This window comes from Lampetra fluviatilis, chromosome 35, assembly GCF_964198595.1.
Source record: "Lampetra fluviatilis chromosome 35, kcLamFluv1.1, whole genome shotgun sequence".
NCBI classification, from domain to species: domain Eukaryota; kingdom Metazoa; phylum Chordata; class Hyperoartia; order Petromyzontiformes; family Petromyzontidae; genus Lampetra; species Lampetra fluviatilis.
This window is the reverse complement of record NC_136309.1, coordinates 4,518,533-4,533,245: the sequence shown is the minus strand read 5'-3', so window position 1 is coordinate 4,533,245 and position 14,713 is coordinate 4,518,533. Positions and strand designations below refer to the sequence as shown.

The 14,713-nt window shown below is 50.6% G+C and overlaps 1 protein-coding gene across 2 annotated transcripts; it reads right to left on the bottom strand.

Moving 5' to 3' along the window:
* Positions 1-134: 134 nt before the first annotated feature.
* On the bottom strand, positions 135-12,650 carry SLC25A27 (solute carrier family 25 member 27). 2 transcript variants are annotated; one of them, XM_078873010.1, is made up of 9 exons: positions 12,432-12,650; positions 10,072-10,245; positions 7,896-7,980; positions 6,887-7,009; positions 6,481-6,593; positions 5,535-5,619; positions 4,040-4,132; positions 3,506-3,608; positions 135-2,330 (listed from the first exon to the last, which is right to left on the bottom strand). In XM_078873010.1, the coding sequence occupies exons 1-9, from the start codon at positions 12,562-12,564 to the stop codon at positions 2,259-2,261; spliced, it is 981 nt and encodes a 326-aa protein (XP_078729136.1). In that variant the 5' UTR covers positions 12,565-12,650; the 3' UTR covers positions 135-2,258. The 2 variants fall into 2 exon arrangements, 1 of the variants encoding a protein (XP_078729136.1); XR_013639608.1 differs by lacking the exon at positions 135-2,330 and having other exon boundaries at positions 3,593-3,608; positions 3,938-4,132.
* Positions 12,651-14,713: the final 2,063 nt, after the last annotated feature.

Here is a 14,713-nt window from a genome sequence, read left to right as displayed (position 1 = left end):
TCTGATTGGACAGTCAGCGGAAAGAGGGTGAAGCCGATGTCGTTTTCCCGCCAAAACCACAAGGAGGCCACGCCCACCCCCCTGCCCTGCTCTGCAATTGGTCAAATGCAAACATGTGAACGGTTTTTCAAGACTTTTTTTTATTGATCACAAGCAAATCAAATGCAATTATAACGCTGGTGATAATTACTCGAGGTATATTTCATCCCGCAAAATAATTTGTCTTGATGGCAACAAGAAAATTAAGGCACATGCTCAGGCAGCTTTCTATATTTTAAAAAACGGCGATTAAGTTATTGCTATACAGTATTTGAAGAAGGAATCACCGCCATATAAACAAGTAGCACGGTAGCTGGGCTGTGACGATGTTGTCACGCACACCCTTACGGAATTGAGACGGCTGTAGTGATTCTCTGGCCTCACAGTCGACTGACGTCACACGCGATTGAATGCGTCATTTTCCCCGCCTCTGGCCCTGCTTGGCCCGAGACAGATTCAGATGTATTCTTGTGAGGCCCGGGTATCACAGTTTGCTTCTGGCTCGACACGGCAAATAGCCAGTGGAAAAAAATACCCGTACAATTCTGGCTCCTGTCCTGGCACAGCGCGGATGTGGCAATGGAAAATTGGCCAAATTGTCACTGCTTTTAAATATCAATATATAAAGAAAAATATCAAAATCACATTAAAGCAATTATTCATCTAGATATTAAATACTATATTTGCACACCTGAGTTCTCAAATAGTGTTAACTACTCGGATCATCAAAACGAGAGTTGCTACCTTTGGACATATGAAGAGTACTTCTCAACACCGTAAATGCATTGTCTTAAGTGGTGGTTCATTATTATTATTGGGCAAATGACAAAAAACCTGGACTTAAAAATGTCCTGGGATGGCTTAAAGAACATCCCAGAACAGCAGCTACCTCCTCAACAAGAGGAAGTTCCTGGGAAAACCCGGACAGTTGGCAACCCTAGCCACAATCCACCATTTTGGCTGGTCAGTGCTCGTCAAGCAGTGGAACCAAGATGGCGGAGGCTTTGAAAGATCACAATTACAAAAATAAATATATCACTTGATTACACGCGCGCTACATTCAATACAATATGCATCGTGCGATTAACTGCAATGTGCAATTATGAATATTGCTGCTATCTTTTACGCGTAAAATTGCTATGCAATGCTGTACTTATTGTCTTCAATAGGTGCAATCGAGTAATCATGACTGCTTTAAGCGTTAAATCGAACATTGTAGACCACTGAGGTAATTACTGCCAGGCACTGACCCAGAGTGGTGAGGTATGGTCAAACAACCCTCACGACCGGAGTGGGTAGGCCTTTGTCAAAGAGGACTTAGCAAACACTGGCCCTGCTCACGTAAATTATAGCAAACACGTGCTCGGGTTACATTTTTTACGTAAAACGGAAGCTGAAAATGGTTGACTTCTCAAAATGTCGATATTTCACAGCCCTCCTCCTGGAGGAAGTTACAAGCATCTTAGCTGCGCTAATCACGAAGTTGAGGGGAATAGTCGCAGCCTGGCAATGAGTCTGCGTTTATAATATTAGAGCCATGCTCAGTTGCTTCTGTCACTACAAGGGCCTTAATGCGGTGAATGGAGTGTTTGTGTTCATGTGTGTTAATGTTTGGTGGGGAGCGGTAGTGTAGCGTTTAGCGTCCTGTGCTACGAACCCAGAGACCCGAGCTCGATTCCCGCTCACAGCCAATATCAGTGTAGATTTTCTGAACCTATACCGGGCCTCGCCTAGGTTGATAAAGCCTCAAATGAGTACCTGGTGTGGTGTGCAAACATCGCCACTGGGGAGAAAAAAGGTGGCCAGGGCGTGGTGTTGGCCACCCACCCCCTCGTGTACTGTGTCGGCCTTCATAGGTGCTCGCTAACAACACTTGCCCCAATGGTCTTTCAATGCTATATGGGGGATCTTAGTCGTCGTTTTTTTTTAATGCTTGGTTGCCTGCCAAAGGTATTCGAAATTCCTATTCGGATGCCCTCGGTCTGGGAGAAAGTTTCCCCACCCCTGCTCAAGGTGGCATTGCGTCTCACGCTGCCACTAGGCAACGAACCTCATGTCGTACACGGGGAGGGCGCGGGGCCCAGCAGTGAACAGCCGGGCCGTTCACCAGCCACCATTCCTTTTGCGGGGCCGTCGCCAAAATCCTCCGACCACGAGAGCCTGGTGTCCGGAGACTCGGCGACGAGGCAAAGTGAAGGCGGGTCGAAGCGGAGCCGAGCTCAGAAGGAGCTCACGCCGGTAAGCCTGCGGATCTGCTCGAAGGTGATCCAGAAGGTGAGTGACCAGGGGGCCTGCACGCACGCGGCAGTTGAATGAACGCAATACGCATTAACGTACGTGTATGTTGAACTTACCACAGATGCTCATGTGAAAGCTCGCGATGTGGTGACCGCCTTTGTTCGATGGTTAGCCAAAAGGTGCTGCGAGGATGACCGGGAATTCGCGTGATGATGGTTTATGCTCCTTGACGATATCAGCAAAGGTATTGTGGTTCATTTGTGTAAAGCACCTGGTGTGTGATGAGTGCGACCTCATAATAAAGTGCTCTTGCACTTGCTCCAAGTAAGCGCCTTCCAACCAGAGTAAAGAAGTTAAGTTTGCTTGTCTTCCCCAGGAAAAGCTTTAAGACTGTTCGGGCATTGGCATGACTCAAAAAGAGGTGTCACACGATGGGGCTGGCAACTCAAAATAACAACAAGAGACATTTTTTTTGTCCAATTCGGTAAAAACACCACTCAATATTTCAAGAGCCGCGAAGCACTGTGTGGTGAATATGAGACGGTGGTTGTCCTTAATAAACAACCTCACCAAGTAGCTGTCCTTCAAGAGCCGCACGCGGCTCCAGAGCCGCAGGTTGTCGACCCCTGGTCCAGTGGTGGTGCGTTGCAGTGGTCTGCGGTTCGAATCCGGTAGGCTGCCCTGGTTATTATCGCGGTGTGCGTATTAACCGTCCACTGATTCTCAATGGACTGGACGTTAAAGATCCCCCGGCGTCGTTCGTAAGGGTGGGCCATGTGTGTGCCGGCATCGTGGTCCATACCCGCGAAATTCGAACCACACCGTAAATTATTAAAATTGGAATTTACACCTGGCAATGACCGCCCCCCGTCGCTACTAATAAACTCACGCCAGTCGCGTAACGAGCGTGGGAGCAGGGGGTGCCTTGGCCCCTGCCTGGTGGCCAAAGCTACGAGTTTGGGGCCTACTTGACTACCACCATGAGATATGTTTTCATAAAGAATGTAAACGAACAAAAATTTACGTAATGATGTGATTAGGCAGGAGGAGCCACGATATATAATAGCCTAGGTGCCACCGTGCAAGACAAATCAAATATCGGGGCCCCACGTGACCGATTGCCGCGCCCCCTGAGCTGAGATGCGCTCGCTCTAAGGCGCTTTCTAGTGTGCTGAGGGCATCACAAGCGGGCTCCCCGAGCCACAGGTGCGGGGAATGCGATGATTACCATGCGTGCCCACGTGGGCAGGAAGCCCTTGTAGAGGGCTACGAAGCCTTCAGCCCTCACCGTCTGCGTGAGGCAGTCGAGGGAGGTGCGGTAGAGGACTCCCCTGCACACACACAGAGGCAAGTGGCCATTCGCTGGTGCTACTCGCCAACAGCACTTGCCCTGACGGCCTGTTAAAGGCCTTGGGGAGGGTCTTTGTCATTCAACGATACCACGGCAGGGTGTGTAGGGACTGCCCATGACCCCATCATCCAGAATGCGGTTTGATCTCGAACGCTCAGCAGTGGTTGAGCCTGCATAGCGTTGGGGATGGATTGACCGTAGGTCTGTTAGAGAGTGCTGCGGTGTTGCAGCGACAACATCGCATTGCTCACGACGCTACTCAAATGTTCCCACACGTACGCTCCCCCGGATTCACCAACCCGCGCTGACCAGCGTGGTGAAGTATGGCCAAATGACACCCCCACGGCGTGGGGAGGCCCTCCTCCGGTAAGCGGATTGACGAAAACGGGCCGCACACGTTCGCGGAGTCACCTTCCATTCCGGTCCGTGGGCTGGTTCATGATTCGGGTTTTGACGACATCCGCGGGTGTACTCATCGTAGCTGCTACTAACCCTGAGAATACACTGCATCCATACACACAGACAAGAGGTCGCAAACGGGTTTTGATTCCTTACCCGTACCCGGCCGCACCAGGGTCGCAAATGGGTACCCGTACCCGGCCGGGTACGGGTAGCGTACGGGTATCGGGTACCCGATTGCGACCTCTGACACAGACGTAAACCAAAAGACAACGATACCACGTGTAGTCTGACACAGACTGCGAGGGGCAAGTGCTCTAGGCGAGCGCCTATGAAGACCGGCACGGCACGCGAGGGGGTGAGTGGTCATCACCATGCTTGGTGGGAATTTCTCTCCCGAGTGCTGATGCTTACACACCGCACCAGATACTCATTTTTAAGGCTTGAGTCCACCTCAGGGGGGACTTGAGTCACTGAAGTTGGCCGTGAGCGGGAATCGAAGGTGGGCGCGCTGGTTTCAGAGCGCAGTGCGCTAACCGCTGCCACACCGCTCCCCGCACAAGCACAGACGTGTGCACACATACATACAAATATCCCCCGTATAGCCTTAACAGACTGTATGGGCAAGTGCTGTTAGCGAGCACCTATGAAGGCCGGAACGGTACACGAACGTCGGGGTGGGTGGCCAGCACCACGCCCGACCGCCTTTGACTCCCCAGTGGCGATGTTTACACACCGCACCAGGTACTCATTTAAGGCTGAGTCGACCTAGGGGAGGCCCAGGACCGGTTCAGATAATCGTCACTGGTGTTGGCCGTGAGCGGGAATCGAACCCGGGTCGCCAGGTTCATAGCGCAGCGCGCTAACCGCTACACTACCGCTCCCCATATACATACGCACACAAACGCACACACAGCAGACGTACACGTGCACACCGCGTTGCCCAGTGCAGCATGGTGAATGCATGCAGCATAGCAGTACAGCGCGTCAATGGTTTATGCTGCACTGCCCTCTGTTGCCCACCACATTGCTCCCACCGCCACCTACAATCATTAGGCATGGCTGTCGCCAGTCCAAGCTGCTGTTCAGGATCAAAGCCTGCTTAGCTTCTGAGATCTGGGCGCAATTTTGTGGTGATTGGGTCATAGCCCACGGATCAACGGGATGAGTGAAATATATATTTTACTAGGTAAGGCCCACTGAGCTATGTAGCTCGTTTTCAGAAGCGACCTGGCCACTCATGATAGCTCAACGAAGTGGCTTATTATCACGTTGAAATTTATAGCAGCCAAATTATTTAAACACACGAGGGAAAAACCGGAGGACCCGGACAAAAATCCACACGCGACCATGGGGAGAACACGCAAATAAATATTCAGGCGTCAGCGTCGGAATCGAACTCATGAACCTGCTGTATACCGGGCGAGGTGGTTAACATCTCGCCAACGCGAAGCTGCGCACAAAACGAAAATTTCTGGAGCCCAGCGCTCGTGAGTCTCGCTTGCACCTTGACAGTCCGTGGCAAACCCAGTTGTCCTGCAGCGTCGTGCGTCGCAGCAGCAGGTGTTTGACCGTGTCGTAGGTCGTGAGATCTGTGGAGAAGTCGCGACAGCACGCGAGCAGGTGAGGGGCGAAGCAGCAGGCGACGACGCGTCGGAGCGTCGCCGCGTGCGAACGCCGAAAACAACAGGAACAGATGACACCAATGGAGACTAGGCTCTAAGAAAAGCTGTCTCGGGTGTGGACCAATCAACTTCAAGGTCAGTGCATATTATTATCATTATCAGAGTTGTTTCTTTTTGTTTGCATTTTGACTACTTGTGTTGTGGTTATTGCAAACACGATGCTTTGTACAAAGGTGTCAGTTTTGTACCAGTTTAAAGGGTAAAAATCTACTACTAAGATCTGACCATGTCTCGCACCCCCAGAAGGGGGGTGTGCGTGCACCCCAGGCTTAAGAGCTACTGCTTCAGATGATGAGAGGGGAGGAGGGAATAGAGGGGGGGGGGGGAGAGAAGGGGGGGGCGAGCAGAAGAAGTGAGCTGCACGAAGGAGGAGCAGCGTCTGTCGTCACAATGGGCGGCAGTAGCGGCGTGGAGAGAGAGGGGGGGGGAATGGATTCAGAGTGGGGGGAGGGGCATACGCGGAGGTCACGTGACTTACTGGAGGGTCGTAGAAAAGAGAGAGAGGAAAGGTTTTATTTCGAATTAAAGCTTTCGTGACTGCAGGGATTAATCTTCTTGGTTCTTTCGGTAAAGTCACGTAGAAGGGAAGTTATAAAATAATAAAAATGACACATAATATAATTAATTTATTATGTTTTATTTTTATTATTTTAATAATAAAAATAAAACATAATAGAATTATTTTATTATGTTTTATTTTTATTATTTTATTACTTCCCTTCTACGTGACTTTACCGAAAGAACCAAGAAGAGGAAAGGTGTTGTTACCTCCGAGGTTGACGAGCGCTGCCCGCTGCACGTTGGGCGCCCACCCGGCCCAGAGGCCTCGCATGCCGCCCCGAGACAGGATCTGGGCGAACGCGTGCCAGGCCCCGCGCACCCTGCCGACACGCGGTTCCCGTTATAGGCCGATAACCCTCCCTCTACCCAGGACGGCATAGATAAGCAGGTTATACGCCTCCTTCACACATCTCTCCCTCCACGTATTTTTTATCTCTCACATCCCATCAGCCATACGGTCTTCTGGAAGTACACCATTTCAATAGCATTGGTTCAGCGGTCGGCCACGCACGGTGTGAAAGACGTTCAACATACACACACACGTAGGACTTGAAGTTGGTTAACGGGGGAGCGAGCGATTGAGCGAGCGAGCGGTCCGAGCAGCTGGGGTTACCTGGGTGCCTTGCCCTCCAGCCGCCGTCTCCCCTCCATCTGCATCTGCACCTTCACCAGGTCGGTGGGACTGGCAAAGAACTGGCCGATGGCACCCGCCATCATGCCCCCCAGCACCGCCTTCCTGCACCAGAGGACGTCCATCAATTTTCGTGATTTGCTTCTGGGGTAAAGGCCACGTAGTGATGCGACAACGGGCTGTAACAGTGTCATTAATTACACAATTGGAACCTCCTTTGCCAGTAGCAAAATATGATAACTGGGTTTTTACCCTTTTATCTGGCAAAACTGACAACTTTTTTACAAGGAGTCATGTTTGCATTGACCACAATACCTGCGGTCATTTGGTGCATTTTAGTTGTGAGGATGGTCGATAGTGCGATGGTGCGTAATGCGGTTGACTCTCGATTACCTGCGGTGGTGGGGCGGAGGGGTGGCCTGCATAAAACGCTAGAAGTAGTTAATTGTGCTCAGGCAGCGTGTTTATTACTCACCTACGTAGCACGGCGGTGAACGTGTAGAACGCGTCTGTGTGTGTGGATTGGTTCACAGAGTCATCGCTTAGCTTGGGCAACGATTCGCCGACCCCCGACGAGCGAGGAGCAGCAGATAACGGCACGAGCGAGCCCCGAATGAGCGCGGTCTATTGAACGTTTGGGGCCATCTCGGGCGAAGGCGAGCGAGCCGGACATCTGCGGTGCCAATGGGCACGCGAGCTTCGCAAGGGGCCTGGAGCGCAATCTTCACGAAACGGCCGAACCGTCGCCGCACCCTGGCGAACGTTCGTTCTGCGCCGCGAGCGCTCGCCGCACGAGGGGAGGGGACGCCGCCGTTGCTGCCACTGCCGGAAGAAGAACCACCGGAGGGAACTTTTCGCCATCGGCGGTTTCGCGACCACGGCGAGATTTTGCAAGCCCTTCGTCGCGGTATCGGGCGTGCGCGGTGAATGCGAGGCGTTCGCGGTCGACACCGTGCGTGCGTGCGGGTGCACGAGGAGCGTCGGGACAAACCAGACTGGGAAGGTGCCGTCCGCGCTGCGCAGCAGAACGCGTTCCCGTAGCTGTTCGTAGGCCACCATGCGGCCCCCCGTGTACACTGGGGTAACAGTGGTAACAGGGGTAACGGGGGGGAGAGGAGAACGGTATGAGTATGATTTTAATTTAGGAGCTTTCGTGACTGCAGGAATTATTCTTTGGTTCTTTTCGGTTAAGTCACGTCTAAAAATAAAATAATAAATTAAAATAACATATTACGACGTTTCGATTGCAACACAAGCAATCATCATCAGGTATAAAAGAAATAGCAACAAAAATTTAACTAGAAAACTATAGACAGACATACAAGCAGACAGACATCACAACGGCACACAGAGAGAGGACACAAATCGGCACAAAGAGAGGGGTCGTTTCTGTGACGGTCCCTTAAATATAGAGAGGGGGGGGCGGGGTCGGAGAGAGGGAGGGGGCAGAGAGAATTAGCATATCAATGAGTGTACGGCAACGTACTGCTGTTGCAAGTAAGATGACAATGTGGAACGGGCACGCAAAATTGAAAACGGGCACGCAAATTTGAAAATTAGGAGACAGGCACACGAAAATTAAATAACCTAGCAAAATATCGAAATGTGATGTAATACAACACAGAGAGTCGGTTAACACACAATTAACGCATAGCCTGGTTGATTACGTGTTTCAAAATTTGCTAAGTTAGAATTTTAAGTGTGAAAATTCCAAAGAGAGGACACAGGCAGAGAGAACAAATAGCACTAACACAGTGACACTAACACAGTAGCACTAACACGTGACACTAACACAGTGGCACTAACACGGTGACACTAACACAGTGGTACTAACACAGTGGCACTAACACGGTGACACTAAGACGTGGCACTAACACAGTGGCACTAACACGGTGACACTAACACGGTGGCACTAACACAGTGACACTAACACAGCATCACTAACACAGTGGCACTAACACGGTGACACTAACACAGTGGTACTAACACGGTGGCACTAACACGGTGACACTAACACGGTGGCACTAACACGGTGACACTAACACGTGACACTAACACAGTGGTACTAACACAGTGGCACTAACACAGCAGCACTAACACAGTGGTACTGACACAGTGGCACTAACACGGCAGCACTAACACCTGGCACTAACACGTGACACTAACACAGTGGCACTAACACAGTGACACTAACACGGTAGCACACGCAGCCGCAACATCTCCCCCCCCCCCTCCGTCCCCGCCCCCCCCCTCTCTATATTTAAGGGACCGTCACAGAAACGACCCCTCTCTTTGTGCCGATTTGTGTCCTCTCTCTGTGTGCCGTTGTGATGTCCGTCTGCTTGTATGTCTGTCTATAGTTTTCTAGTTAGATTTTTGTTGCTATTTCTTTTATACCTGATGATGATTGCTTGTGTTGCAATCGAAACGTCGTAATATGTTATTTTAATTTATTATTTTATTTTTAGACGTGACTTAACCGAAAAGAACCAAAGAATGAGTATGATTATAATATTATTGTTTTACCCAGGGAGGCCTCACCGAGTCTCAAGGCTCTGTGTTCAGGAGACACCTGCCAGGGGTTCGTAGTAGGAGGGGGGGGGGGTAGATGTTGCGGCTGCGTGTGCTACCGTGTTAGTGTCACTGTGCTAGTGCCACTGTGTTAGTGCCACTGTGTTAGTGCTGCTGTGTTAGTACCACTGTGTTAGTACCACTGTGTTAGTGTCACCGTGTTAGTGTCACCGTGTTAGTACCACTGTGTTAGTGCTGCTGTGTTAGTGCCACTGTGTTAGTGCCACTGTGTTAGTGCCACGTGTTAGTGTCACCGTGTTAGTGTCACTGTGCTAGTGCCACTGTGTTAGTACCACTGTGTTAGTGCTGCTGTGTTAGTGCCACTGTGTTAGTACCACTGTGTTAGTGTCACCGTGTTAGTGTCACCGTGTTAGTACCACTGTGTTAGTGCTGCTGTGTTAGTGCCACTGTGTTAGCGCTACAGGCAGCGGTGGTCTGTGTTAGTGCCACCGTGTTAGTGCCACCGTGTTAGTGCCGCCGCGTTAGTGCCGCTGTGTTAGTCCCACGTGTTAGTGCCACCGTGTTAGTGCCACTGTGTTAGTGCTACAGGCAGCGGTAGTCTGTGTGGGCTGGTGTTCCCGTGGGCCCCTCGCTACCGATGTGTCGGCACACCGCCGGCGTCGCTCCCTGCCACAGCTTGAGGGCGCCCTCCTCTCTGGCGATGCCCACCGCCGTGCCCACCATGCCCCGGTACTCCACGCCACCCGGACCGGACCGCGCCTCTCCCTGGATCTGCAGCCTCGTCTTGGTTAGGTCGAGGGGGAACGTCACTGTCGGACCGGGGGGTAGAGAGAGACGCAGAGAGAGAGTTGGGCAGAGGGAGAGTGGGAGACGGTGGCGAGATGTTGACTCCCTCGCCGAGACGTATGCGTTGCGGTGGATCGTCGTAGGCGACAAACGCAAGCAGAGCTCCATCTCCGCGTGTTCACAAACGCGTTTTGGCCGTTGGCCTATTGGTTCTCCAACACGATTCAACAGAATGTTTAGCAAGTCGGACCCAGCTGATGATGAGATCCGTTAGGGGTGCCGCGGTGGCTAGGAGATGTTAACGACCTCGCCTGGTATACAGGAGGTCGTGGGTTCGATGCCGACTCTGACGCTTGCTGCTGCTGTATATTTGGAGTTTTGCGTGTCCCTCCTCCCGTGGTCGTGTTGATTTTTTTTTCCGGGTCCTCCGGTTTTTCCCTTCACATTTAGAATCAACGCCACACATTTCCACACGATGATAAGCCACTTTGTTGAGCTCTCATTTGTGATAGCCAGTTCGCTTCTGAAAAATAGCTATGCAGTAGCTGGTACAATAAAAAACAAGTTTAGTTTTTAGTTTAGTTCAGACAGACTGCGGAGGACCTACACGGCCCACCGCTCCGCCTGGTCAACTCGTGACCACTACAGCCATGGTCAGGAGGACTGCGTGGATACATTCACTCTTCCACGGAGACATCGACTGGATTCGAACTTGGGTCCTCTGACTTATGGTTGCATGTTGTGCGATTAAGACTGTCCTAAAGTTGCTTTGATTATAATGCAACATTGGCAAGGCTAATGTGGAGTCCACTGCCTCGAGGCAACATTTATGGACCGTCATATTCATGCTCACCGTAGGTACACAGAATAGCAAAATACTCTGCGATAACATTTCAAAACATAGCAACTACACTGCAACAAATGCTTGGGGAGAGAATAAAACAACAATACTAATTCTAGATTTGAAGCTTTTCTGGTTAGAATTTTTTGTTGCTATTTCATTTATACCTGATGATGATTGCTTGTGTTGCAATCGAAGCGTCGTGATTTTTATTTTTATTTTATTTCACTTTTATTAATTTTAATTTTGATTTTTTACCTACGTGACTTTACCGACAAAACCTAAGAATAACAATAATAATCGTGGGGATTGTTTGACCACACTTAGCCACGCTGCTTATTGCGGGTTGTTGGTGTGGCGTGGAGTTTTTTGTTGTTTTGGGTGGAGTGGGGGCGGGGGGGAAATGACTGCCCCGGGTCAGATTTCACCCGCCACTGGCGTTGGCCGTGGTCTGGGATTGAACTCGAGTGGCCGGGTCCAGAGTACAGCGCGCATTTCTAGATAATCACGCCACCGACATACACACTTACGCCTATAGCCGTGAAATGATTAACCCGCTCGACACTCTCTTCCCAGTAAACATGCAACGTTGAGCCAACGTCGGTTGGTGGACGTCGCCCGAACGTGAACGAGAGCTGGCCCACTGTTGCGTGTTTACGGGGTTATTTATGAAGTTGGGGACGAGGACATTGACACGTGTGCAACTATAAGCCACGCAAGCAGCGTCAGGAGCCAAATCACGTCCATCCATCTCAGCCACAGCTGCTCTGCAGTACAACATTTCCCAACACGGATTAACACAAAAAAAACCGATGCAAAAGAACATTGGCCATGCAATGCAGCACATATGTCTAAACCACTCCGTACAACAACAGCATCACTAAAAAACTCAATATTTTTCTCTATTTTACCAGGTAAGGCCCCGCTGAGCCATATCTAGCTCTTTTTCAGAAGCGACCTGGCTATCGAAAATGATAGCTCAACGAAGTGGCTTATCATCGTGTGGACATTTATAGCAGCCAAACGCTCGTTTCTAAACGTGGAGGGGGAAACACCGAAGGACCCGGAGAAAAATCCACGCGACCAAGGCGGGAACGACATGCATATTCCAAACACCCAGGTTGTCTGGTTCTGGGATCGAACACCACGACCTCCTGTATACCGGGCGAGGTAGTTAACATCTCGCCACAGTGGCGCCCTGATGAAGCAATTAGCCCATGCAATCGTAGCCATGCACCAAAGCTGTCAACCCAGCAGAGCGCCTATCTGGGCCACACAGCCAGGACCGCGGATAATCGATTCGAAGCGCGTGCAATGACAGCCATGCAAGCAGAGCACCGAGCCGTGAACAACACCGCCACCACGCACCTATCTCGGCCACGGCCGCGGCACACGCTGACAGCGCGAACTTTGCCACCAGGGGGTGAAGCGAAGCCGACGAGGAGGAGGAGGAAGGAGCGATGGGCAACCTCCCTGCGGGCACGGCTGCTCCCTCCCCCATAGCTGAGCTCCTTAATCGGCGGCCGCAGTTAACGACGACGACGACGATGATGATGAGGATGGTGGCGGCGCGGGACCAGAGGTGACCTCTCTCTCGGGTCTATCACCCCCCCCCCCCAAATGCACGCTTCCTGTGATGTCACACGGCCGGGGTTGTGTTGCACCACGAACGCAGAAGCGTCGCGCGGGCCGTGCCGAGTCTCGTGATGATCGGTCCGTCGGCAGAGGGCGACGTGGCATCGACGGCGGAGGGGAGATGAAATCTTAATTTGGAGCTTTCGTGACTGCAGGAATTGCTCTTTGGTTCTTTCGGTAAAGTCACGTATAAAGAGAAAATAATGAATTAAATAATTGCATACGACGACTTTTCGATTGCAACACAAGCAATCGTCATCAGGTATATAGTTTTCTGGTTAGATTTGTGTTGCTATTTCTTTTATACCTGATGACGATTGCTTGTCTTGCAATCTAAAAGGTGGAGGAGAGCTCCCGTTGCCCGCAAGCGTGGGTCGGGGATGGTGTGAGTGAACCACGCCCTCCTGCTGCTGGTGGCTGTGGGGCCGTCCATAAATGACGTTACGCGATTTTGGACGATTTTTGACCCCCCCCCTCGTCACACGGCGTCACAAGAAGACGGACCCCCCCCCCTCCTCAAATATGACGTCGCAAAGCTCTGCCCCCCCACCCCCCAAAATAAAACATGCTTCAAATCGCTTTAAGCTATTGTCATTGTAGTGCGTATTTAATGTGGCGCTGCACTCTGATGTTGTAGAAAACATTTATTAAAACGTTTATTTAGTTAAGTAGAACGTGTTGTCGATATTTATTTAAAGTTGCGCATTTTGACGTGACGTCACATTTCTCAAACCCCCCCCCCTCGTCACACATCGTCACAAATGTCTGACACCCCTCCCCCATAGGTGCGTGACGTCATTTATGGACGGCCCCCTATGGCTACAACTGCTTTTTTTGTGTGTACACGTTATGTATATCTATACTCTTTGGTTCTTTCGGTAAAGTCACGTAGGTAGAAAGATACTAGATCACGACGTTTCGATCGCAGCACAATCAATCGTCATCAGGTGGGACAACCACAGCGAGAAAAAACTGTTGAAGTGGGCTCATGTTAAATTTGAATCACAGTTCCTATGATCACCGTTGCTACATTGTTTTATAATTTTATTTTGGTAATTTAAAAAAAACGTATGGTCAACCATGGTTTGTTTGTTGAAGTACTCAGTTAGCCTGATGACGTTAATCTAAATTGTCTTTTGGTTGTTATTTTTTTTTACTTAAATCCCATTGGGATTTTTGAAAAACAGCCTTGTTGACACGGTGTGTTTTTTCTTCAGCAAGATTTTGCTGGTTTTTTCGTGGATGTTTCTGTTGCGTGTCATCATTTTAAGATGTTCTGTGTACGTTTTTTTTATTGTTGCGATTGCACCCGAGTCAAGAGCCACATGGCTCACAGGGCTATACCGAATAAATAAACTGACATGGCTGGCACGCACGCACACACACGTATCTGCACACTGGTACGTGTGCATCTCCTAGGGCACGCATGCAGTCAGTGGCGTCAGCATTTCCACTTTCGCTTCCCTCAATTCAAGAACTGTATTCCTGATCAAGCTTCACTTCCCATCCAACCCGCATCCCACTCTCCCCCTCCCTCCCACGTGTATCTATCTACCCCGCCTCGTCTAAAACACGAACAAAAAATACTCAACGCGTTCGGCCAGTAACGCTGTGGCCTTAAAAAGAAGGCGTGTATAATTGACGACGGTTCGGGCGGTGGCCCTTCTTCACGGCACGCCGTTGAGGCCACTCTACTCCCTCTCTGGCCTATGGTGCTGTGAAGAAGACCCATTGGCCGAAACGTCGCCGACTATATAATACACTGTTATCTTAAGGCCACGCTGTTATTGACTGCACGTGTTGCGGTTTGTTGCTGCATGTGTTTGTGCACCCCCTTGCCAAACGGAGCATGGACGAATACTTTCTCTGAACAAGAAACATTCCTTCGAACACCACGTGACCTCTCCTCCCTCTCCTCCCCCCAATCTTACCCATCTCACCTCCCGGTCATCTCGCAGCAGAGGAAGTTACACAACCAACACGCAGCACGATACAGTAACAAAAGCCTCCCCATG